At 41.2% G+C, this 26,726-nt stretch overlaps 1 protein-coding gene across 3 annotated transcripts in view; it reads left to right on the plus strand.

The window, feature by feature from the left end:
- The window catches only part of NFKB2 (nuclear factor kappa B subunit 2), a 56,784-nt gene that overhangs the window by 18,871 nt on the left and 11,187 nt on the right, over positions 1-26,726 (plus strand). For 2 of the 3 annotated variants that reach the window (XM_075610702.1, XM_075610703.1), the window contains exons 9-20: positions 5,355-5,459; positions 8,992-9,077; positions 10,227-10,365; positions 10,479-10,604; positions 11,392-11,634; positions 13,074-13,215; positions 15,364-15,478; positions 16,235-16,442; positions 17,241-17,410; positions 18,081-18,183; positions 20,208-20,461; positions 22,195-22,261. In XM_075610702.1, coding sequence (XP_075466817.1) covers positions 5,355-5,459; positions 8,992-9,077; positions 10,227-10,365; positions 10,479-10,604; positions 11,392-11,634; positions 13,074-13,215; positions 15,364-15,478; positions 16,235-16,442; positions 17,241-17,410; positions 18,081-18,183; positions 20,208-20,461; positions 22,195-22,261 — 1,758 coding nt within the window. The remainder of the gene's footprint in view (positions 1-5,354; positions 5,460-8,991; positions 9,078-10,226; positions 10,366-10,478; positions 10,605-11,391; positions 11,635-13,073; positions 13,216-15,363; positions 15,479-16,234; positions 16,443-17,240; positions 17,411-18,080; positions 18,184-20,207; positions 20,462-22,194; positions 22,262-26,726) is intronic. The other variant, XM_075610704.1, reaches the window with a different exon arrangement.

Genomic DNA, 26,726 nt, shown 5'->3' on the forward strand with positions numbered 1-26,726 from the left:
ATAACAGATTTTTTTTTCATGTGAATGTTTTTTGAGACAATGCGTAATCCCAGCTTGGTATGTTTTTAAAAGAGAGGGGAAAAAAACAACTAAAATTCCTTGTAGAAAGATGAACTACGTTCTATACACTTGGCACAGAGAATTCCAGAAAAGAAACCCTCACCACCCAGCAATAGATGCACAATTTCCTGTCATGTCCCGACTGCGGAGTTGTTTCGGTCCTCGCGGGGTTTCTCCAGCTGACTCTCTCCCTGAAATACTGCGTTTGATCCGCGCCGGTTTTCCAGGAGTGTAGATATGTATAACTACATGGGGCCAAATACGGGTGTATGATAGGTCCCAGATACTGAGGAACACCACAGGTTGCTCGGTAGGCGGTAATTTCCCAGTATACGCACAGGTGGCTTTTCTGGCACACAGTATATTCCCTAGCAGATAGCTCACGACTTGACATACTAACATCCTGACTGTTTTTGAGGTCTCACTACCATGTGCTGGGAAATTACCGCCTGCCGATTACCCGGTGGTGTACCTCCGTATATCCGGGACCCATCATAATAACCGTTTATTGGTCCAATGCAGTTATACTGGGCACTATACAGATCTACACTCGATGCTCAGCACACTGAGCCTTTGCTAGTGACTCCGTGACCAATATTAATGTTGTCACATGGCCTATGCCATATGAGTACATCTTACTAAGGACACTTTAGTAATTGCTCATAAGTGCACCTATAATATTGACTACTATCAGATCCCCTTGGTATACTGGTTACTGCTGTGTCCTCGATAACGGATACTATAACGAAGAGGCAGCCCTACCCCCTCTGAGGGAGTGGGCATCCGGGGGATCATATGAATTTAGCAGCCGTGTGTGTTCTTTTAATGCAGAATACTAAGTTTATCACACTGACAAATTGATACTTTGTTTTCTGACATAGTAGTGGCAATTTTCTATTTTGCTCACTATAAGCCAGGAATATCAGAGCAATATCAGATACTATTGTATCAGTAATATGGTTGAGAAGAGATATTTAAACAACACTGATCTAATTTCTGTTCAACCAACAGCAAGTCTATTTCCACGACCTATAGACCATAAGTGTTATTGTCAAAACTGTTGGGATGAGGTAGTTGGGGTTGTACTATTCCAACTACCTAATCCCCCACTATACCAACCTGGTATAACAATATTTCTTGCTGTCTGGCTGAAACGATGGGGCTGTGCTAACATGATATGTACCCATTCGTAATTCAGCCAAAGTGTGCTTACTTATCTGCTACACTTTTATATTTGTATATTATTTATATACGTCCATGTTGCCTTCTGATTGGCCGAAGACCTATTTACCAATCTATATACCTTTTTTTTTATAATTCTTTATTAAAGTATTTTAATATCTGTCACCATTACATTATCACACGCACAGAATGCAATCAGAGGGAGTCTGTCCTTTCTATGCTTTTGTGCCCATTAAACTTTCCCTGTTGCACCAGACATTACTCTGCATTGATAGGCTGATGCGAGAGCTCATGTCCCCTCTTCCATCTCCCTTTTATTATATCAAAGTTTATTACAATTTAGAATAGGTGTACTATGTTGTCTAGACAAGGCACACAAAGAAGGTCCCAAATAAAGGCGCACTGCAAACCAAGATAATGATATATCACGGTCAAAAAAGTGCGGCTGAATATTAGCATTTAAAATAAAATTTATTAGTAAACATAGTAGTAAAATAAAATATAGATCCTAGTTCAAGAGAATAGGATATATATGGTGTCCCCTAAGATGGAGTTCTGTGTGTAACTGGTTTTTAGTATATCCAGTAAATAGAGTCAAAGTGTGGATACACCTGGATTGTGGTATATCCTGTGTGTAGATATCAAATATCTGGGTATATAGGTGCCTCCTATGTATATTTTCAACACACCACTATCTTACACACAGAACTCCATCTTAGGGGACACCATATATATCCTATTCTCTTGAACTAGGATCTATATTTTATTTTACTACTATGTTTACTAATAAATTTTATTTAAAATGCTAATATTCAGCCGCACTTTTTTGACCGTAATATATCATTATCTTGGTTTGCAGTGCGCCTTTATTTGGGACCTTCTTTGTGTGCCTTGTCTAGACAACATAGTACACCTATTCTGAATTATCCTACCCATTCCCAGGCGGCACACAGCTATATATATTTGGGGTTTTGAGCGAGGTTTCCACATCTTTTTTGAAAGTTTATTACAAGTTGCATTTCTTGGGGATCTCTGAATGGTGAAGTGTTTGTCAATCAAGTGTGTTATTTAGCCGTCGTCCACCCTACCCTTGCCAGAGAGCCAATAATTACTGTATAAGGAAAGGGGGAGAGATGGAGCCTTTGCCTGCGCAAACTCTTGTTGGACACACACTGACATCACACACAAGGGAGGAGCCAGACGAACTCGACCCTTCCAAAGTCTCCACTCACCATGTTTACAAAACAACTTCAACATGTTTTAACAATACGTATACATGTCAAATTGGGTACAAAAGGGCATTAATCAGCCAGATGTAACACCTTAAACATGTCACTACCATACCGTTCACTTTGGTCCTTGGAGGGAAAACCCCGTAAAAAAGCCATAATTAGCAGAGTTTGTGCTAGGAGCCGCATCCCACAGTAGACAGGAAACCACAGCCACATCCAGTGTCTAATTGATTCATTCCATTGCAAAAGTCTGCACAGGCTGAATCCGTTTCATTGCCAAACCAAACCCACATGGTAATGGCCTGATCAGTGCATATACCTCTAGGCATTGCTTAACTCCCCATAGTTGAGGCAGAAGTCACATCCCCCCCTGTAAGCATGCAATATGCTACCGAAGAGTTCAGCTTTGTACGACAGCATGGGGAAGGCACCTTTCTAGTTACTGTACATGGGGAAGGCACCTTCCTAGTTACGTGCTGTAGTAGATGAGGTTGAAAAGACATACTGTATGTCAATTGGAGTTTTTGTGCAGAAGTGCCCAATCTGCACTATTGCACTTTAATGAATAACCCCTTAAACATCTTATATTTAAACATCATTAGATTTAAAGGAATACAGTAGTTGTGGAATATCATACATATTAGTTCATGGCAGGCTAGATCTTTAGTCTCATCTGTAACCACAGTTTGTTCAGGGATTTACTGACACTTTGTGGCTGGTAAAGTAGTTACAAGTATTAGTTCTGAAAAAGGCAATCCAAGCGGCAGTAAAAATAAGTAAATAACTTCTTTTGTTTTAATAAATGCAGCATTTGATTACCTGTTATTAAAAATGAATTTCCTAAGCTGCCGATCGATATGTTCTCCTGTGATCAATCGGAAAAGATCCCGCTTCCCAGGGCTCTTTAAATGGCTGCCTTTCCGTTTCAATCAATCCTTCAGTCAGTGTAACTCGGCAACTACAATGTATCCTTCTATTACTAAGGTAACATTACCTATTGTTACAGTTTGCCGCTTAAACTGCTGGGAATATTGGCAACAAATTATCACACACAGGAAAGTGTTACAATGATCTTGCACTGGAGGGGAAGTGTGCTAAAGCCTGCTATAGAAATCAAAGGATGCTCAGTATAGTAAAACGCATTAAAAATGGCATTACGAGGTGAATAATAATATTTTTTAATTCAGTAAGTTATCTAATTGGCCTTCTGGAGAACTGATTTATTACACACACACACACAGGATATTGCTTGGATTGCCTCTTTAACAAACATAAGCTGCTCCCTGGTCAGCCTGTGCAGTGCCATCCAATGTCCAACATCTGCTGAATTCCTGGACGTACACGTGTTACGTGTTACATTTTCTATGCACCTTGTTGCTGTTACGTGTTACATGTTTCTATGCACCTTGTTCCTGTTACGTGTTACATGTTTCTATGCACCTTGTTCCTGTTACGTGTTCCATGTTTATATGCACCTTGTTACATGTTACATGTTTCTATGCACCGTGTTGCTGTTACGTGTTACATGTTTCTATGCACCTTGTTGCTGTTACGTGTTACATGTTTCTATGCACCTTGTTGCTGTTATGTATTACATGTTTCTATGCACCTTGTTGCTGTTACGTGTTACATGTTTCTATGCACCGTGTTGCTGTTACGTGTTACATGTTTCTATGCACCTTGTTGCTGTTATGTATTACATGTTTCTATGCACCTTGTTGCTGTTACGTGTTGCATGTTTCTATGCACCTTGTTGCTGTTACGTGTTGCATGTTTCTATGCACCTTGTTCCTGTTACGTGTTACATGTTTCTATGCACCTTGTTCCTGTTACGTGTTACATTTTCTATGCACCTTGTTCCTGTTACGTGTTACATGTTTCTATGCACCTTGCTCCTGTTACGTGTAACATGTTTATATGCACCTTGTTACGTGTAACATGTTTCTATGCACCTTGTTACGTGTTACATGTTTCTATGCACCTTGTTTCTGTTATGTGTTACATGTTTCTATGCACCTTGTTGCTGTTACGTGTTACTGTACATTTTTCTATGCACCTTGTTGCTGTTACGTGTTACATGTTTCTATGCACCTTGTTCCTGTTACGTGTTACATGTTTCTATGCACCTTGTTACATGTTTCTATGCACCTTGTTGCTGTTACGTGTTGCATGTTTCTATGCACCTTGTTACGTGTTACATGTTTCTATGCACCTTGTTACATTTTTCTATGCACCTTGTTCCTGTTACGTGTTACATGTTTCTATGCACCTTGTTACGTGTTACATGTTTCTATGCACCTTGTTACGTGTTACATGTTTCTATGCACCTTGTTACGTGTTACATGTTTCTATGCACCTTGTTACGTGTTACATGTTTCTATGCACCTTGTTCCTGTTACGTGTTACATGTTTCTATGCACCTTGTTCCTGTTACGTGTTACATGTTTCTATGCACCTTGTTGCTGTTACAATATATGTGTTGCTTTATATAACTTACTTTTGGGAGGTTCTGAATTGTCCGTTTTTCACTAATTCCAGGCAAACTGGTGCAAACAAAAAAAAAAGTTGTATTTGTTTTACCCACGTTTTGCAGCTGTGACACTTTGATAAATACCTTCCCATAACTCACCCTAACTTTTCAAAATGCACATCCCACCCTCCTAATGTTTCTCTCATATTGTGTTAAATTAACTACAGTATAGTAATGCTTATGTTTACCAATGCAGCATTCCTACCAGGTGACTGTAACATGATGCATGCTGCAGTTGAATGTATTACCCACATTCTGCACAAAGCCCTGTCCCCGCAGTGTAATAAATGCTACATATCGCCTGTATCTTATGGCTCATTCTCACTTTGTTGTACATGCATTCTTTGTAGAATCTCCAGGGGCTTCAAACCTGCGAATTTCTCGCATGGATAAGACTGCCGGTTCTGTAAAAGGCGGGGATGAGGTGTATTTGCTCTGTGATAAAGTGCAAAAAGGTGAATAATCCTCTAAATTGTATTGTGTGTGTGTGTATATAAATATCACACGTGTGTGTGTGTATATATGTATGTTTATAAATATTATATATCACGTGTGTGTGTGTATAAATATATTGTGTGTATGTGTATGTATAGAAATATCACATGGGTGTATACATATCACCTGTGTGTATTTATGTATATAAATATATCATTTGTGTGTGTGTGTATATGTACAGTTGTGTGAAAAAGAAAGTACACCCTCTTTGAATTCCATGGTTTTACATATCAGGACATAATAACAATCATCTGTTCTTTAGCAGGTCATAAAATTAGGTAAATACAACCTCAGATGAACAACAACACATGACATATTACACTGTGTCATGATTTATTTAACAAAAATAAAGCCAAAATGGAAAATCCATGTGTGAAAAACTAAGTACACCTTATGATTCAATAGCTTGTAGAACCACCTTAGCAGCAATAACTTGAAGTTATCGTTTTCTGCATGACTTTCAGTCTCTCACATCGTTGTGGAGGAATTTTGGGCCACTCTTTATAATGTTGCTTCAGTTCATTGAGGTTTGTGGGCATTTGTTTATGCACAGCTCTCTTAAGGTCCAGCCACAGCATTTCAATCGGATTGAGGTCTGGACTTTGACTGGGCCATTGCAACACCATGATTCTTTTCTTTTTCAGCCATTCTGTTGTAGATTTGCTGGTGTGCTTGGGATCATTGTCCTGTTGCATGACCCAATTTCGGCCAAGCTTTAGCCTCACATTTGACTCTAGAATACTTTGGTATACAGAGGAGTTCATGGTCGACTCAATGACTGCAAGGTTCCCAGGTCCTGTGGCTGCAAAACAAGCCCAAATCATCACCCCTCCACCACCATGCTTGACAGTTGGTATGAGGTGTTTGTGCTGATATGCTGTGTTTGGTTTTTGCCAAACGTGGCGCTGTGCATTATGGCCAAACATCTCCACTTTGATCTCGTCTGTCCAGACATTGTTCCAGAAGTCTTGTGGTTTGTTCAGATGCAACGTTTGCAAACCTAAGCCGTGCTGCCATGTTCTTTTTAGAGAGAAGAGGCTTTCTCCTAGCAACCCTTCCAAACAAACCATACTTATTCAGTCTTTTTCTAATTGTACTGTCATGAACTTTAACATTTAACATGCTAACTGAGGCCTGTACAGTCTGAGATGTAACTCTTGTTTTTTTTTGCAATTTCTCTGAGCATTGCACGGTCTGACCTTGGGGTGAGTTTGCTGGGATGTCCACTCCTGGGAAGATTGGCAACTGTCTTGAATGTTTTCCACTTTTGAATAATCTTTCTCACTGTAGAATGATGGACTTTAAATTGTTTGGAAATGGCCTTATAACCCTTCCCAGATTGATGGGCAGCAACAATTGCTTCTCTAAGATCATTGCTGATGTCTTTCCTCCTTGGCATTGTGTTAACACCCACCTGAATGCACCAGACCAGCAAACTGCTAAAACTTTGGCTTTTATAGAGTTGGTCACACTTGCTGATGATCAATTAATCAAGGGCATTTGATTTGCAGCACCTGTGTGCTACTTAGCATCTCTTAATTCCTATGGAATCAGTAAGGTGTACTAAGTTTTTAACACATGGCTTCTCCATTTTGGCTTTATTTTTGTTAAATAAATCATGACACAATGTAATATGTTATGTGTTGTTGTTCATCTGAGGTTGTATTTACCTAATTTTAAGACCTGCTAAGGAACAGATGATTGTTATTATGCCCTGATATGTAAAGCCATAGAATTCAAAGAGGGTGTACTTTGTTTTTCACACAACTTTGTGTATATATATATATATATATATATATATATATTCACCTGTATATGTATATATATTTAAATATCACGTGTGTGTGTGTGTGTGTATATAAATATATCGCATGTGTGTATATGTATGTGTGTATATGTATGTGTGTATATATATGTGTGTATATGTAGCCTAATGGTCATGATAATGTAGCTGTGCGGGAGGACACAGTCGCTATAATCATCGCTACTGAGGGTTCAGCTGAGGCAGCATAAGAGAGGTCTCCAGCAATAAAGGTGCCGGGGGCTTTTCCATGAAAACTTTTTGATTGAACATTAGCAGCAAACAATAACTTAATCCCACAGCCAGGCGCCCACTGACAGGGACATAGTTTTGTTTTGGAAGTGGCTCCCCATTGGTGGTAGAATACTGACCTCTTGGCGCTGGACCAGGGTGTCGTTGCTTAGCCGCGAAGTCAGCAGACAATCCCTTACAGGTGCACTGTGCCCTGTGGTCAGGACCTCTGTCAATATAAATGATAAAGAATGTTCTTCTCCACTTAACCCTTTATAAGGCTGTTCCAAACATCTTCTCCAAAGCGTATTGTCCAATAGTTAGGGGGACCGGACCAAGCGAAAAGAAAAACTACATAGAGCACTACAGCTGAAACAAGTGAAATAAAACCGTGTTGAAAGCCCCCAATGGTCGTACTCACAATTTGGAAAATATATATATAGGCATATCCAAATCTGTGGCACTCTCTGTTTCAGGATAAGTGTTGGTGTCGGGTGGTCCCGGTATTATCAGAAAGAGAGACACACAAAAGTAGTGCAGATGGATATGGATATACAGTATATAGCCAGTTTTAGCCAGCGGAGTGACTTAGATGGCATATTAGTAGTAGTATTCTCCAAATGTTAAGGGGAGCGGGGGACTGTACCAAGTGGGGGAAAAATATATATATATCTATATACATACACACACACACACACACACACACACACAATAATAATAGTTACCGTTGTCAGGAAAAATAAGGCTATGTATAAAGCCCATGACGGTGCTAAGGGATATAACTATATGAAAACGTGCAAGGAAAAGTATCCCAATTAAGCACTCCGGAATACAAATATGCAAGAAAATATTTATGAAAAACAACATCACTAAAAAACATGATTAAAACAGTCTCTCAGACGCAGAGATAAATACCACGCCAATCAATAATAAGCAGCTGGTCAAACACTAATATGCTTGATCAAAAAGCATCCAAAACAAATCAAGAAATAAATATATCAAGCTGTGTAAGTGAATAAGGAGGGGCGAGGCGTAAACTCACTCCCGCCACCTACACCGGCCGGTCAAATGTATACTGCGCTGTGGAACATTTACATGACATTATTGATTGGCGTGGTATTTATCTCTGGGTCTGAGAGACTGTTTTAATCATGTTTTTTAGTGATGTTGTTTTTCATAAATATTTTCTTGCATATTTGTACTCCTGAGTGCTTAATTGGGATACTTTTTCTTGTGCGTATATATGTCCATATACTGTAGGTGTGGTGTGTGTGTACGCGTGTGTGTAGGCGATCTCAGGCTGCAGTGTGACTATTAACTGTTACCAGTCTTCTGCAAAAGACTTGATATGCATTTAAATGCCGGGGGTGTGCTGTGCGTGTTACCAAGGTTTGGGCGTAGTTGGGATAGGGAATGCCTTGAACTCCCCTGAGCTCATGTATCATCCTTTTTCTTTGTAGATGACATAGAAGTTCGGTTTTATGAAGATGAGGATGGCGGATGGCAGGCGTTTGGGGACTTTTCACCAACAGATGTCCACAAGCAGGTACCACTGTTTGATAAGCACTGACCTGACCACCCTGTTCTATTTAGGAACCTTCAGTCACCTGATTTGTGTCCAAAATGCCCAGATGTATTACATAAAAATTCTCTGAAGAATTATTTCCCATTCTGTGCTCCTAGATTTATGTACTGTTTTTATTTGCATAACTGTTTTTATGCAAAAAAATGGAATAAATGGTTTAATATCATTTGTTTGATTGTGAATGGAATAACTCCTACATATGCTAGCTGTTAAAGCAGCCGTCCAAAAAAAAATGTTTCCTCCCCTTTAATATGTGCATCAATACAATTCACACAATAAGTAATTCACTAAGTTGCTAATCGATCTTTTCTCCTGTTCTCCTGTGATCGATCGGCCAAGATTTGGCCCGGGGGTTCATTAAATGGCTGTCAGTGCAGCAGAATAGGATCAAAGATGAAAAGTTCTGTGGGGAAGATCATGTGACCAGGCAGTCACTAGATACAGTACAACTGGTGCACTGCTAGAGAGAGGGCTCAAAAAGGGGTGTGCCAGAGCCTGTTACAGAAGAGGAAGGGGAAGTGACTTTGTAAATAGTTGCTATAGAAACAAATGCCTGTTACATTATCATACATTAAACATGTCAATCCGAGTTGATTTAAAAAATGCTACAACTATTTTCTCATAGTACAGAACTGATTTATTAAAACAACACATTGCTTTGTCTGGAGCTTTAAAGGGATTTCAGTTTCTTAATTTCAAAATGTATTTTTTTATTGATTTTCCCACCACAGATGTTGAATCTCACACTTACAAATTACATCATGCATTATTTTATTACCAAAAAAGTGTGTGTGTGTGTGTGTGTGTGTGTGTGTGTGTGTGTGTGTGTGTGTGTGTGTGTGTGTGTGTGTGTGTGTGTGTGTGTGTGTGTGTGTTATATTGGTTCCTTCATTTGGTAAAAGAAAAAAGAGAGACTATTGTGAATTAATTGTGAGATTCATCTTCTGCGCTGGATGACAAATCACTATATGGCCATAGCACGGGAACTGTTCCAGGGTAATCACCATCAGAAGAGCCAAGCATGACCCGTACCAGAGCCTGGACTATATTAGTGCTGTGTAATCTGTGATATTTTACGTGCATATATCCCATTTTCCCCCACTGATTCAGTATGCTATTGTCTTCCGGACTCCCCCATACCACAAGCTCAAGATTGATCGTCCAGTCACCGTGTTTTTGCAGCTGAAGCGCAAACGGGGGGGAGATGTCAGCGACTCAAAACAATTCACCTATTACCCCCAGGATCAAGGTAAACAGTCTGGGCTTCTGCGTTAACACTTCTGGGACATAGGAAAAAACTTTTTTTTTATTTTTTTACATTTTTTTAATTAATATGCCCAGTTAACGTCTTTTATTATACAGATAAAGAAGAAGTGGAGAGGAAGAGGAGGAAAGACCTTCCGACGCTTAACCATCACTATTATGGTGGTGGGTCACCAATGGGAGGTGCTGGAGGAGGATCTGGGAGTTATGGAGCAGGAGGAGGTGGTAAGTGGAAAGCCAGGTTCCTATTTTTTTTTTTTTTAATAACTTTTATAAAATGTATTTACTAAAAAAAAATAATCATTTAAAAAGACGCAGGATCGCCATGGAACCCCGAGCACATGAAAGGTTTGTTTTGTATCGTTAATCCGTTTAGTGGCCTAATGATGTAAGTTAATAAAAGTGCCACCCAGGGGCCCAAATGACGTACACCTTATGTCCTTTCCCCTTGCTCGTTCTTTTTAGGGGTGGGTCCTCCCGCTCCCTGTCACATCCGTCACAACAGCTTAAACTGAAGCAGCATCACATGATCACTCCGAAGAACTGGAGGTGGCACAACCCTCTAGCACTGAAAGCGTTAATGCCCAGTTTATTTAGGCCAGTAGATGGGTAATGTAGATAGACGTGTCTATGTTGAACATGGGTATAGAGGTTGGGTGGTGAGTGTTGATAGAATATGATTATTTATGGATCACAGTCGGCTACTGTTGACTTCTAACACTTGGCGTTGGAGGAACCTGCCAGCAAACATGATATGGGGTAATGTCCCCTATGGAGACAATAGAACCGGTTGGAATTGGCTCCCCATCTGATAAGAATTAATAGAGATTTTGCTCTGCTAAAAAAGTTAGTTGTGCTCTGCATTGGTTTTAAACACACAACAGTATTTCCTGTGTTTTATGTACCATCATTTAACAAAATAGGTTAAAAAAAAAAACCCACTTTACATCTTTGATCTGTTTTTTTTTTATTTTTATTTTTATTTTTTTAATCTTTTTTCTTAAACCTTCAGGGGGAAATTTGAATTACACTTTCTCAGGAATGAATCACAGTTTCTACACAACTGGCTCACACACTGTGGGCAGCTATCCAGGTGGGGGGCATATGATGAAACACTCAACGTCAACACACACTACTGAGAAATCACAACAGCCGCAAAATATTAAAAAAGAAGGCGAAGATTGTACCGTGTCACAGCCGGAGAGTTCTGCATCGAAGCAGAGAGAAGTGAAGTGTCTTGAGAGCTTGAATCAAGGTGTGGATACCACTTCTGTAGACGGGCCAGAAGGGGTTGATCATACTACCAGGCAGTCCTCGGTTATCCAACACAATGCGTTACTCAAAATGGCGTTGTAAAGCGAAACGTTGTAAAGCGAAACACGTTTTCCCATAGGAACACTGTTTAAATGAAAGGTTCCGTTCCTGAAGGCATTTTTAACACTAAAATACACCAAATATTTTATGCAGGCAATAAGATATGCAGCACAGACATAAATTATATAGTGTATATACTGTATTATATATATAATATAACATAATAAATAATATATTATATAGTATAATATAATATTATATAGTATAATATTATATATATACGCTCTTACGACGCTTTGCAACGTTGTTTATGTGAATGTGTGTATATATATATATATATATACACAAATCAAAAAATAAATAGATGATACCGTTCTGTGGCTAACGAAATGCTTTTATTTGTGCGAGCTTTCGAGATACACTGATCTCTTCTTCCGGCGATGTTACAATGAATGAAGCAAAAGGTATACTTAAAAACAGTGTCTCTTGGAATGTTATCTGTGTTGGTCCTTCCCCCCGTGTGGATGTGTTTTATGGCTGATTATTGAAGCTCGGCTAACACGGTACTGATACCTCTACATGTATATATACACACATACACAACGTTGCAAAGCGTCGTAAGAGCGTTGGATAAGCCATTTTGGCGTTGTAAAAATGAATATAGGTATGCATTGCATAGCGTTGGATAAAACGAGGACTGCCTGTACTACTACTACTACTACTACTACTACATACAGAACTGGGGAAGCTAACAGATACATAAATGGAACTGTCTTTTCCCTTGTTCTCCTAACTTCCATGGTATACTTTATTGAGGTGTCCCCTTATTAAATAACAGGTGCCACCAAGTCTGTTAACGAAACGAAGGCAATTTGTGTAGATTCCACTTAAAAGAAGAAAATGTCTATGTATTTTTACTCAAGTGTGTCTGCCAAGTCCGTATGCTGTGTTTTTACCTTATCAGTGTAATGTAAATGATTTATTATATTGTTTTTTTAAATTAGTTTCTGTTGTATGGATACATTCCGTGTCTTCATTGTCCTATTTATTTATTCATATATAAATATTATTGGCACTGCAAATGAGGTTATGGGATAAGCATGCACCTTTAGATGAATCTCCCCCTTTCAGACACTCATACCTTGATTTATACCTTTTTGTATTGAGCCTGGTCCAGTTTTTTGTGTGTGATTCAAGAACCCACAACTCTGCTTTCCCACAAGTTTTTAGCATATTTTACATTGAAACATTTTCTAGGATGGGGAATTTAGCATGAAATGGTTAAGCAAGTACATGATCACGCTCTACTTTGTTAAGGAAGAATCAGCCCCATACCGTGAAATGCAGGACGGATTGGCTGACGCGTTTCTCTTTTTGCAGCAAAACTCTGCAACATGAGGATGTTCACACTCGCTCAACGTACATCAAGAGCCCTGCTGGACTATGCAGTCACTTCAGATCCACGCATGCTGCTGGCTGTCCAGAGGCACCTGGCAGCGACCAAGGATGAGAACGGAGACACGTAAATAAATATTTACTCCCAGATTTTTGTAATGAAGATAATAATACAGTTATTCCTTCAAATAGCATCACATATAACACCTACTATGCTACTGCAGAGTAAGTGCTGAAGGGAAATCAAGTACCACAATTCCAATGCTCCATATTATGAAGCTGGCAGCAAAGGGTTATGTTAAACAAGGGGTGGCCAACTCCAGTCCTCAAGGGCCACCAACCAGCCATGTATTGGGGATATCCCTGCTTCAGCACAGGTGGCTCATTGACTGAGCCACTGATTGGGCCATTTGTGCTGCAGCAGGGATAGCCTTACAACCTGACGTGTTGGTGGCCCTTGAGGACGGGAATTGGCCGCCCCTGAGTTAAACCATTACCTGGATGCCACGTATGAAAACACATTGATCATTCTGCACGGTTGCACAGATGTAGTTCTCCTGGCACTTTCATTCGTAACGCTCTGCTTTCAGAGGCCTTTAACTTTGCAACAATATAGGTGCTTTTGGATCTAGCTGAAAAGGAGCAGTTTTTGAGCTGGGGTTGGGCTGTATTTTGCACCTCAATGACGACATACACGCAGAATGATCAAGAATCCACAGATCTGCATTACCAAACTTTCCACCACCCATGACTCGCAGAGTATTTTTAAAATGTAACCTTACTTATTTATTTAAAGCCACACAAATCTGCACAGTTGAAGATAGAGAAAGACCTATCTTGAAGATAAGGTGGGTCACCTTCATCAATAAGTCCATAGATCGAATTCTTTTGTTCCAGTATTTATTCACAGATAGATATAGAGCAGGGGTGCGCAAACTTGGGGGCGCAAGATTTTTCTGGGGGGTGTGTGCGGGCGGTTTCAGAGGCCCCATGCTCTTCCCCAAGGCATTAAAATTAAATGCCGGTGGATCGCATGAGGCCTCTGGAACCTCAACGTACCGTGATTCAGCCGGCGTCTGGAAGCGTCTCCATGGCAACGTGGCATCAAATGACACCACGGGGGCATACGGTGTGACGACGTGCGCGTTGCCATAGCAACTTTGATGCCACACTGAGCGGGGGCGCCAGCACCTGGGGACGAAAGGCAAGGGGGACCAGGAGCAAAAGTTTACGCACCCCTGATATGGTGATATAGAGCACAGCATCATTCTTTGCAGGGTTTACAGCATAGGTGTCACAGCAAGTTACTAATGCAGAATTGGCAAGTTCCAAGTAATTCTGAATTCCATATACACAGGATCACACACATACCAGATTTATGGAGATCCGGACAAGTCTTTTTCCTAATTGCAACTGTCAATTGAAATCTGGTATATTTCACCGCTAATGCACCTTGCTAGTCCCATTCCATTTCATATGTTCTCTACCACCTTTCTGCCTCCTTAAACATACCAAGGATGCATACTGTACCTCATCCTTTCTACTCCCCAAATTCTCTCATTGTCTCAGTATTTCTCTAAGGTCCCTTTGTATTCACGGCCTTGCTCCTTCTAGATACAGTAACTAGGACATTGCATTTCTTTGTCTTTTCTCTGCTAATTCTGTAACTGTTTAAGTGCTAGCATCTAGCTTATTCAGGTAGTGTGAATTCAGACAATATGGCGTCTCTCTTGTTCAGAATGTGAAATCTTTCCTATCTTCAACAGCTTGAACAACTTTTTTTAATATTGTTTACATCAGGGGGAGGGAAGTTTTAAAATGCATGAATGTTGTAATTCTGCTATCAGGAGATATTCACCTCCGCAGCATTTTCAGAGGCTGAACATGGCCACAATCGGGAAACTGCTGGCGAGAAACATGATCACTCTGATTAACGCCTGATTAACGCCTGATTAACTCAGACAGGAAGCTGCCAAGACGCGATTTTGAAAAGCCGTCAAGTGCTCTCATTAAATAATGACTTTTCGTCTGTACCGTGCAGTCTCCGGGGGTAGGAGTTCCGCGGTCTTCATTCCACTCGGCTCAGCCATAATAAAGTGGGATTATTGTTTACATTTTTAATCATATGTGAGATGAACCTAAAAGACACAGAGGACATAAAAAGTGCAACAAGACCAGCCTCCCTGTATGTGCCTAATTGAAACGTGGGCGAGCTGGGTGAAGCTTCGTTGTTTTGGATGGGAGCACTGATGCCTGCACTTCTCCTCTTCCTCAGGCCTTTGCATCTTGCCATCATTCATGGCCAGACATCGGTCATACAGCAGCTGGTACAAGTCATTGTGAGCATCCCAAATCAACAAATCCTCAACATGAGCAATCACCTCCAACAGGTACTTGACTTTTTTTGAATGCAAGGTTTACTTGCGCATGTGTCATTACATGTACTGTATATACATCCGTTTTAGAGGTTATTCTTCTCTAATTTACTGCCCAGATAAAATACAACATATACCGTTTGACAACACAATTCTGTTCTCAAGTACGATTTTAGTTGTCCTTCTAAAGCAGCTTTATATTTTGATGTCCTCCTTCAGTGCCAGAATGTTTTGCATTGTTCTGCCCAGGGGCATTAAATATCATATGTAACAGTGACCTGTTGCATATCTTCAAAATACAGCTGGTTGAAGGGAACGGTTTGTTATACTGTATGTTGGTACGGTTAGGGAGAACTACCTCTTATGAAGTAAGAGAGTGACATCTTCTGGCTTCAAGAATCCAAAGAGTGAGGCACTCTGGCACAGGGGTGATCTGTATCCAGGTCTCCTGGCTTTGACATTAGGATAAAGGTTGAGCAAGCTACTGCATCAGAATTACCAAGGAAACAGAATCCCACTGAAATCAATGGGAATTTAATGCTTTAACAAATCTGGTACAGATTATTTTGCTCTAGTGTTGCCCTGGTTTTGCATCCATGAGACGGATGACCACTAAATTGATGTTTTAGTTGTAGTGTTAATGTTTCTCACATCTGTGGGTGGTCTCAGGGATTCTCGTAGGGTTGAGTTGGAACAGTTTGTGTCTCCTGTACCAATTCCATTGGTGAGAGTTCTGTAAGATATCTATGTTCTGCATGTCTTTGCTCTTAGACACCCCTGCACCTTGGAGTCATCACCAAGCAATATAAGGTGGTATCTTTCCTGCTGAATGCTGGGGCTGATCCCACGATCATAGACCGCTGTGGGAACTCTGTATTGCATTTGGCTGTGCAAGCAGGAGATGAGATGATGCTCAGTGTTCTGTTATGCCATCCCTCAGCTGCCCACATGAGCCAGCTCAACATGCCGGATTATAGTGGTGAGAACAGCCTTGATAGCTTGAGAAAAGTGCTCAGTATGTCCCTCGCTCTGGCAGAAAATGACTGGGTCCTAAAGGGGCCACCAAAACAGTGAGGGTTAAAGATGCAATGTGTCTTATGTATTGAAAGATTCTAAGAGTTTGGTGTCATAATGATACTGACACACAAACCCTGCAAGCTTAGAACCCAAACCCACCACACTACGAACATTTGTGTCAAAAGTAGTGCTACTAGCAATGTGACCTCATGTAGACAAGAAAAGACAAAAAGCCCCCAGTACTACATCCAATATGACAAATTATACAGTCAAGTACTTCTCATAAGTGAGGGTCCTTTAATTCAGTTATTTGGCCCAAGCATGATAAGCTAACAAACCAAGCCAAGGTATGTCCTCCAGAAGGAGGGATTCCTTGGCGTGGTTTGCAAGCTTAACATGCTTTGGCCAAAGAATTTAACTAAATGACTGTCACTTATGAAAAGAAAAACAGGTGAGTATTTGACTATATAATTTGTCATAATTATACTGAGGACCTTTAGACGCTCTCGGCTTCCTACAGACGACAGTTTTTAGAGAAATTAATACTAAAGTAGCAAAAGTCAGCAACACATCACGCTACTGAAAACATTAACATTAAGTGATGTTCCTCCCCTTAGAATGCAAACACATAGTAATAACGAGTAGTAGAGGCTAAGGGTTTTTACATTGGTGCTTGAAGAGGCATAGATGCAACATTATATACAGAACACCCTAGTCGATTATGGGGTGGCTGATTTTAAAGGCTGATGTTCCCATGTAGGTTTGTTCCCAGCTCACTGGGCAGTGAAAGTCAAAAGCGATAAATGTTTAGAGCTGCTGGTGAAGAGTGGTGCCGACGTCGATGTCGCAGAAAGGAAGAGTGGCCGATCCCCGCTGCATCTCGCCGTGGAAATGGATAACCTGAATTTGGCCACATTTCTGGTGAAGAGGGTAAGGAGCACACGGCATCATCGTTCATGTCTCAGTATCTGTCAAGTTCGCCGTGAATTTTCTCGAAGCATTAACTAGAGATTTTTAAGAAAAATGAAGCAGGGGCGGATATATTTGCATTACCCATTGGTGGCAAGATGTTGGGTGAAGAGTGTGGAAGAGCGACTTGCAGTTTCTCTAATGTCATGACCAAAGAGCATGGCTGTCTTGCATTATATCTTTCTAAGGATATCATTCCAAGTGAATAAGATTATCTATTAATGTATTCCTACAGTAATTATTGGCTCTGCACCTCAACGAAGCGGGATCTTCTGTGCTAGGGAGAGGATGTTAAAAAGGTCGAAGAAGATTTTAAACTAGGAAGGAGGGGGGAGGGACTTAAGTGCCCCATAAGTAAGATTTTTGCAGCAATGTCTTCCCTTATCTAAAAAGTCAACAGCATTTTTCAGAGGAGGGAAGTATAGGAGCTGAAGTTTGCTACTTAACCAGGTCTGAGGACAAAGTACGTTTTACAAAAAGATAGATTTATTTATACCATAGATTTCTTTAGCAAACAGCCTGACAGTGCTTTGTGATTGGCCAAACTGCAAAACACCTACGTTTTGAGACACTACACCTGCTAAGTCTGCTGTCTGTTCAGGCTTCTAACGGTCTGTTTTTCCTTCCCCAGTTGGATGCTGATGTCAATGCTCGAACCTTTGGGGGGAACACACCCCTGCATCTAGCTGCTAGTCTTGGATCCCCAATCCTCACCAGAATGCTCATCAATGCAGGTGCTTCAGTCTTTTATTGTTCTATGTCAGGGGTGACCAACTCCAGTCCTCAAGGGCCACCAAAAGGTCAGGTTTTCAAGATATCCCTGCTTCAGCACAGGTGGCTCAATCTGAGCCACTGATTGAGCCACCTGTGCTGAAACAGGAATATCCTGATAACTTGACCTGTTGGTGGCCCTTGATGACTGTAGTTGCCCACCCCTGTTCTATGTAGTGTAGAAGTCATTCTTGCTCATGTCTCCTCACTGAAAATGACACTATTTCCGCATTCCAAGTAATAAAGTTTCAGTTCTTTTCATATACCAAGAAGTTTGGTGAGACACACAGCAGTTTTGCTTTTGTCATATTTATGTAAGAAACTTGTTATATTTGATGCAGATCATTAGTTAAAGCAGTTGCCATCAAAGAATAAATCGTTTGGTGTAACACTAAAATGAAAAGAAAAAAGATGACGAATTCAATACATCCCATTATAATGTGTATGGCTAGGAACCTTCCCTAGATCCTCCCCAAACCACCCCACAAATTGCAAAGTGATATGCACGGGGCAAAATATTGGTGCAAAGTATCCTCCTTTACATATGCGTATTCTTAGATTTATTAGTATGAAGGACATTTCAGTCCCTTAATGCAGAATCTCAAGTAGAACACGAAGGACATTTCAGTCCCTTAATGCAGAATCTCAAGTAGAACACTTCTACTGTGTAAAATATGATACCCTGAATTAATTAAAGTTGCTGAACTTCACTTTGTTCTCCAAATACCCTCCAATCTCATTCAGATGTTGGGTGTTATTTGGGAGCTGGGAGTTGGGAGTTTGGGCTTCCTAAGCTATGTTTTTTTGTACCGAGAGAAGGGGGTTGTGATTTTTGTTGGTACCGGAAATTAATTGAGTTTCTATAGATCATGTAATACAATATATGATATTCAGTTGATCTCCGTTGTGATTTAAAGCAGAAATCCCGCCCAATATTTTTTTTTTTTTTACAGAATTCAAATCTGGTGATCCCCTGTAGCTGTACTGTGCTATTTTTGGCTCAGTGGATCCCACAGGCTCCTGAAATACTAACTGATTTAATTACCAGTGTTTCCTCATGGATATTAAAACAGCCATCCAATATCAGCATCACCTTCTTCCCCTCCCCCACTCCCCCCCCCCCCATATCCCCCAAATGACTGCTTCCTATTGGCCCACGGGATCCTCAAAATACCAGCCATTTTGATTTCCCTAAGGGGAGGAGAACACTGGCAACTAGATTGTTGGGTATCTCGGGAGCTGGGTAGTTTCCCGGAGCTAAAAACAGCGAGGTCAACTTCTGGAGTACCCTGATGTTCAAATTCTGTTCCAAGATATATAACATTTAACAAGTGGACAGGTGGGATTACTGTTTAAAATTCTTAATTTAGTTTGTTTTAGAAATCATCTTTTTTTCCATCTCTTTGATGGTAGTGGCTGTTTTGGTCATGGAGACTTTTAGATTAGTTATAGATTGTAATACTTTTTATTGAACCAACAAGAAAGTTCTTCATGTGAGAGATCTAGTAAACACCAATTCCAAAACTCTGCAGGTCTATTCTGCATATGTGTCCTTGCAAATGTACAGGAAGAAAGTACCTCGTGTTGGTCTAATGCAGGGGTGCGCAAACTGGGGGGCACAGCATTTTTTGGGGGTGGCGTGGGCTTGAGGCACCGTACACTTCCACACAACATTTAAATAAAATGCTGGGGGAGTACGCGAGGCCTGTTACTGCCTCTTACCTGCTCTGCAGCGGATTCTGGGGATGTGTCTCCATGACAATGCGGCGTCAAATGTCAACGTAACGTCAATGACACAGACGATGCCGGAGAGAAGGTAAGAGGGGGTGCGAGCAGGGGGGGAAACCAGGCAGGGGGCACAAAGAAAAAAGATTGCACCCCCCATGTCTAATGGAAGGTATCACACCCACAAATCTACAGCTCTGGCATACGTATTTGCGTTTCTGTTTCTAGGGTGCTCACACGCTTTCCTCCTTGCACTGTACAGGAGCCAATGTTCTGTCTGAGAACGATGAGCCCGTGACCGGCTCACCATCCAGTAAAAACAGTGACACGGACAGTGATTCTGATGTGCGGATGGACACAGACTCTGACCGGCAGCTAAACTCTGATTCAGACAGCAGTGCAGATATGGACTCAGAATGTGATCACAGCGGAGAAGAAGTGGATAGGAGACGACACCGTGCAGTAAAGAGACGACATCCGGGCCACACGCCGCTTGACTTAACACGAAGTCAGAAGGTAAGATGCATCCATAAGTGGTTTTTAATTCTACTGAATCCTTGCTAAGTCTCTTCACTCCAAAACATTATCTATAGATCTGTAATGTCACCCCAAAAATTATAATATAAATGATATATATTATATGTATGTAGGCATGTACTGTGTGGTAAGGCACTCCTTATCGTAGTTACATCCAAGGTGTCATGGAAATGTGAGTATGTAAAGCAATGCAGAAGGAAGATGCAACACACTTGGGGTTAACAAAGTATTTTTATTGCGGTGAAAAATACTGGTTGCATAAGTATTCTGCCCCTTAAGTCAATACTTGGTAGAAACACCTTTTGCAGCAATTACGGCTATGAGTCTTTTTGGATTGGCCTCTCCTAGCTTTGCACGGTAGGATGGGGACATTTTTGCCCATTTTTCACGGGAAAATTGGTCCAGTTCTGATGAGTTTGTTGAGGATCGTCGATGGACGGAAATCTTCAAGTCTCGCCATAAATGTTTGATTCGATTCAAGTCAGGACTTTGACTGGGCCGCTCAAGAACATTCATTCTCTTCTTGTTCAACCACTCCAGTGGGGCTTTGTGGTTCGGGTCATTGTCCTGCTGAAATGTGAATTTCCTCCCTAGTTTGAGCCTTGGCTGAACTCAAACAGGTTCTCCTGAAGGATTCTCCTGTACTTTACACCATCGATTCTCCCCACTATCCTGACAAGCTTCCCAGTCCCTGCTGAAGAGAAGAATTCCCATAACATGATGTTGCCACCATGCTTGACAGTTGGGATGGTGTTAACTGGGTGATGTGCAGTGTTCAGCACGCGCCAGACGCAACGCTTGGAATTTAGACAAAAAAAGTAATTTTTTTGTCTCATCTGACCACAAAACCTTTTCTATATGTCTGCAGTATCATCACTATGCTTTTTTGCAAACAAAAATTGAACTTTTGAGTCTAAATTCCAAGCGTTACGTCTGGCGCAAGCTCAACAAGCACATCACCAAGTAATTCCAAAATGTGTGAGATTATTGGTAGGGGGTGAATACTTCTGCAAGGAATGCAGAGAGGGTTACAGGCACACGGTAATAACAGCAATAAAGGCAATCTGCCAGTGCTCGTGGGGATGGGTGAGGTCCTGTACTACCCCAGAAAAATCAGAGCAGGAGGAAAGCAACCAGGCACACAGTCTTGCAAAAGGGGTGATGTATTTGCAATTCCAACATTTCGACTGCATAAGCAGTCTTTGTCAAGGTGAGGGCTAAACATCAAGCAACCAAGTGACATATATATATATCCCATATACTCACCTGTTACCCCACTACAGGTGTGCCACGGCGCGAACGCTGCACTCCCCATGGGGTCACAGCCATTGCAACACGGGGTCACATGAGGTTGCATTGCCATGGCAAGGTAAAGGGGGCGGAGCGAGCAGGAGGGCGAGCAGGCAGGGGGGCACAGACTAAAAAGTTTGCGCCCCTTCGTGTAAAAGGACGTGTGACTGCAGATGTGTGAATATCTTCAGATGGGCTGCACAATTTTTGTGTTTTGCAGAAAAAACCCCGGCATATTTTCTCTCTATTTACAAACGTTTACCAGGCAATTTTTCAAAGATTACGTAACCTGTTGGCTACTAATTTTTTCTTTTTTTGAAAACATGTCAACAATAATGAAGCCATTATTTATAACCATTAATTCCTCTGTAGAACTGCAGCTTTAATGAATTAAACAACACTTTTTTTTTTTGTTCTTTTAGGTGCGGGAGATATTGTCCAATCACACGCCTGACAGTGCCGCTAAGAAGCCAGTGGGACGTGAGACAGGTAATATCTGGCACTCGCTTCAGCAGGGGTGGCAGCTCCAGTGCTCAAGGCCCCCCGAACACGGCAGGTTTTCTGGATATTCTTGCTTCAGCACAGGCGGCTCAATCAGTCCTTGCTTCAGTCCTGTGCTTCTGCACACCTGCCTGTCTGTGACTGAAGCAGCTGTGCTGAAGCAGGGATATCCTTAAAACCTGACCTGTAGTTGGCCACTCCTGCCCTGCAGTATTTTGTGTCTCACTCTGCTCTGCCTGGTTATTTTCATTGGGTAACATCGAGCCATCCATTTAATCATAATGATTTCTTTCACATTGGGGACCTCGCCACGCTCTCTTTTATGGTTTATATATTAATAAACAAGCCGACGACAATAATGGGATGACCAATAAACCAATAACCATCTTCCCTTTAATATAGTTTGTACCTATTTGGTTCTGTAACAGCATAGTAATACCAATTAATTCATGATCGGTATATTTGAGAGAACCTGTAAAAAATAAATAAAGTATAAATAGGAGTGTTAGTCCAGTTGCGATAGGGGAGAGTGAGTACTTTAGTATTAGGGGATACCCTTTTTTTGTATTTGGACTAAGAAATAAAGGTGCTACTATAGTGTGGGGTGTACCGGAAAATGTACATTATAGCGTGAGGTCTACCAGGAAACTACCATATATTAAAACATGGTTAGGGTAGGGGGTTTTAGAGTAAGGGCTTATGGTGGGTGTTTTGGGATAATGGCTTAGGGTAGGGATTTGTAGGGCAGGGATTTTTAGGGTAAGGCCGTGTCCATGGTGATTGCGCGCTCTCTTTAGCGCCGTGACATCACACTTGGATGTAGCTGGGGCGATTCCTGGCCTGCAGGTTTCAGGATGGGGGGCGTCCTGGGGGGGGCGTGCCTGTGATGTCACGTGAGCGCTTCACCATTGGCCTAACCGCGCACATGACATGGGCATCACGAGACAAAGAATTTTTTTGTCTTTGCACGCATCGCGTCTACCCACGCTCACGCGCAGTATGGACGCTACAATTGATTTGCATTGTATTGATCACGAGAGCGCTCTCACCCTGGACACAGCCTAAGGTTCCAATTACAGATGCGTGCGCGTGCATCTGTGACGTCGCAGAGCGACGTGCACAAGCAAATTCTTCTGCACGCGCGACTGCAGGGGAGAACAGGCTGAAATCTGTTCTTTGATTGGACGGCTGCGTCACATGACGCGGCCGTCGGAACCAGAAAAGAAATTTGGAAAACGCTTCAACTGTCGCCCGCATTGCATTAACAAGCGGCGCGACAGTCGCGGTAGGTATAAGCGCTTTGCGGGGATGCATTCTATTTGTTTTGGAGCTGCGTGGCGTCACTCCGGTAGACGCCGCATGCGTTTTTTGGTATAATCACAGCTTAAGGGCCATCTAGTGTGCTTACAGCTACTCCAGCTGAAGCAGAGCGCCATCTAGTGTAGACTGCACTTACAGTTTAGTAGACCAGATATCCAGGTATACCTCATGCTATAATGCACAGATTGCAATGCACCTCATGCTATAATGCACAGATTGCAATGCGCTTCAGTATAATGCACAGATTGCAATGCGCTTCAGTATAATGCACAGATTGCAATGCGCTTCAGTATAATGCAGATTGCAATGCGCTTCCGTATAATGCACAGATTGCAATGCGCTTCCGTATAATGCACAGATTGCAATGCGCTTCAGTATAATGCAGATTGCAATGCGCTTCAGTATAATGCACAGATTGCAATGCGCTTCAGTATAATGCACAGATTGCAATGCGCTTCAGTATAATGCACAGATTGCAATGCGCTTCAGTATAATGCAGATTGCAATGCGCTTCAGTATAATGCAGATTGCAATGCGCTTCAGTATAATGCAGATTGCAATGCGCTTCAGTATAATGCAGATTACAATGCGCTTCAGTATAATGCAGATTGCAATGCGCTTCAGTATAATGCACAGATTGCAATGCGCTTCAGTATAAAGCACATATTGCAATGCGCTTCAGTATAATGCACAGATTGCAATGCGCTTCAGTATAAAGCACAGATTGCAATGCGCTTCAGTATAATGCACAGATTGCAATGCACCTCAGTATAATGCAGATTGCAATGCGCTTTAGTATAATGCAGATTGTAATGCGCTTCAGTATAATGCAGATTGCAATGCGCTTCAGTATAATGCACAGATTGCAATGCGCTTCAGTATAATGCACAGATTGCAATGCACCTCAGTATAATGCACAGATTGAATTGCACTTCAATGTACTTCAGTATAATGCAGATTGCAATGCACATCAGTATAATGCACAGATTGCAATGCACCTCAGTATAATGCTCAGATTGCAATGCACCTCAGTATAATGCACAGATTGCAATTCACCTCAGTATAATGCACAGATTGCAATGCACCTCAGTATAATGCACAGATTGCAATGCACTTCAGTATAATGCACAGATTGCAATGCACCTCAGTATAATGCAGATTGCAATGCACTTCAGTATAATGGACAGGTTGCAATGCACCTCAGTATAATGCAGATTGCAATGCACCTCAGTATAATGCAGATTGCAATGCACTTCAGTATAATGCGCAGATTGCAATGCACCTCAGTATAATGCACAGATTGCAATGCACCTCAGTATAATGCGCAGATTGCAATGCACCTCAGTATAATGCGCAGATTGCAATGCACCTCAGTATAATGCACAGATTGCAATGCACTTCAGTATAATGCGCAGATTGCAATGCAATAGGCGTTTAGATTCTTTAAGTCAGAAGGGACAGAGACATCGTATCAGAATTATAAGGAATGTAACAAAAATTGCAAAAGGGCAATTAAATTAGCAAAAATGGATAATGAAAAAGGATTGCAATAGAAAGTAAGGTCAACCCTAAAAAGTTCTTTAAGTAACTTAAAAACAAAAAAATGAGAAAAGAAAATATAGGACCCTTTCAGTGTGAGATGGGTAGGCAGATTATTGGAGATAAGGAGAAAGCAGAGGTATTAAACACATTCTTTGCCTCTGTGTTTACCAGGGAAGAATCAAGTTAAATAGTAGCGCCACAGGAGGAAGCCACAACCTCCATATTAATGATCAATTGGTTAACTGAGGAAGAAGTTCATAAGCGACTTGAAAAAATTTAAGTAAATAAGGCACCTGTCCCCGATGGCATACATCCAAGAGTTCTCAAGGAGTTAAGCTCAGTAATAGCAAAACCATTATATTTAATATTCAAGGACTCCATTTCCACAGGCTCAGTACCACAAGATTGGCGTAAAGCAGATGTGGTGCCTATATTTAAAAAGGGAGCTAGATTACACCCAGGGAATTACAGACCTGTAAGCCTGACTTCAATAGTAGGGAAACTACTTGAAGCTTTAATACGGGATAATATTCAGGAATACCTAATGGAAAACAAAATTATTAGTAATAGTCAGCATGGATTTATGAAGGATAGATCTTGCCAAACTAACCTTATTTGTTTCTTTGAGGAGGTAAGTAGGAATTTAGACCAGGGTAATGCAGTTGATGTGGTCTACTTAGATTTTGCAAAGGCTTTTGATACGGTTTCACACAAGAGGTTGGTGTACAAAATAAAGAAAATTGGACTCAGTAATAATATATGCACCTGGATTGAAAACTGGTTAAAGGACAGACAACAGAGGGTTGTCATAAATGGAACTTTTTCAGGTTGGGCTAAAGTCGTGAGTGGAGTACCTCAAGGATCGGTACTGGGACCCCTGCTTTTTAACTTGTTTATTAATGACCTTGAGGTTGGGATCGAGAGCATAGTCTCCATCTTTGCTGATGATACTAAATTGTGTAAGGTAATAGAATCAGAGCAGGATGTAATTTCTCTTCAGAAGGACTTGGACAGACTGGAAACGTGGGCAGGTAAATGGCAAATGAGGTTTAATACAGATAAATGTAAGGTTATGCATTTGGGATGCAAGAATAAAAAGGCGACTTACAAATTAAATGGAGATATATTGGGGGAATCCTTGATGGAGAAGGATTTAGGAGTGCTTGTAGACTGCAGGCTTAGCAATAGTGCCCAATGTCATGCAGTAGCTGCAAAGGCAAACAAGATCTTATCTTGCATCAAACGGGAAATGGATGGAAGGGAAGTAAACATAATTATGCCCCTTTACAAAGCATTAGTAAGACCACACCTTGAATATGGAGTACAATTTTGGGCACCAATCCTAAGAAAAGACATTATGGAACTAGAGAGAGTGCAGAGAAGAGCCACCAAATTAATAAAGGGGATGGACATTCTAACTTATGAGGAGAGGCTAGCTAAATTAGATTTATTTACATTAGAAAAGAGGCGTCTAAGAGGGGATATGATAACTATATACAAATATATTCAGGGACAATACAAGGAGCTTTCAAAAGAACTATTCATCCCACGGGCAGTACAAAGGACTCGGGGGCATCACTTAAGGTTGGAG

Source organism: Ascaphus truei, chromosome 8 (genome assembly GCF_040206685.1).
Source record: "Ascaphus truei isolate aAscTru1 chromosome 8, aAscTru1.hap1, whole genome shotgun sequence".
Lineage (NCBI taxonomy): Eukaryota > Metazoa > Chordata > Amphibia > Anura > Ascaphidae > Ascaphus > Ascaphus truei.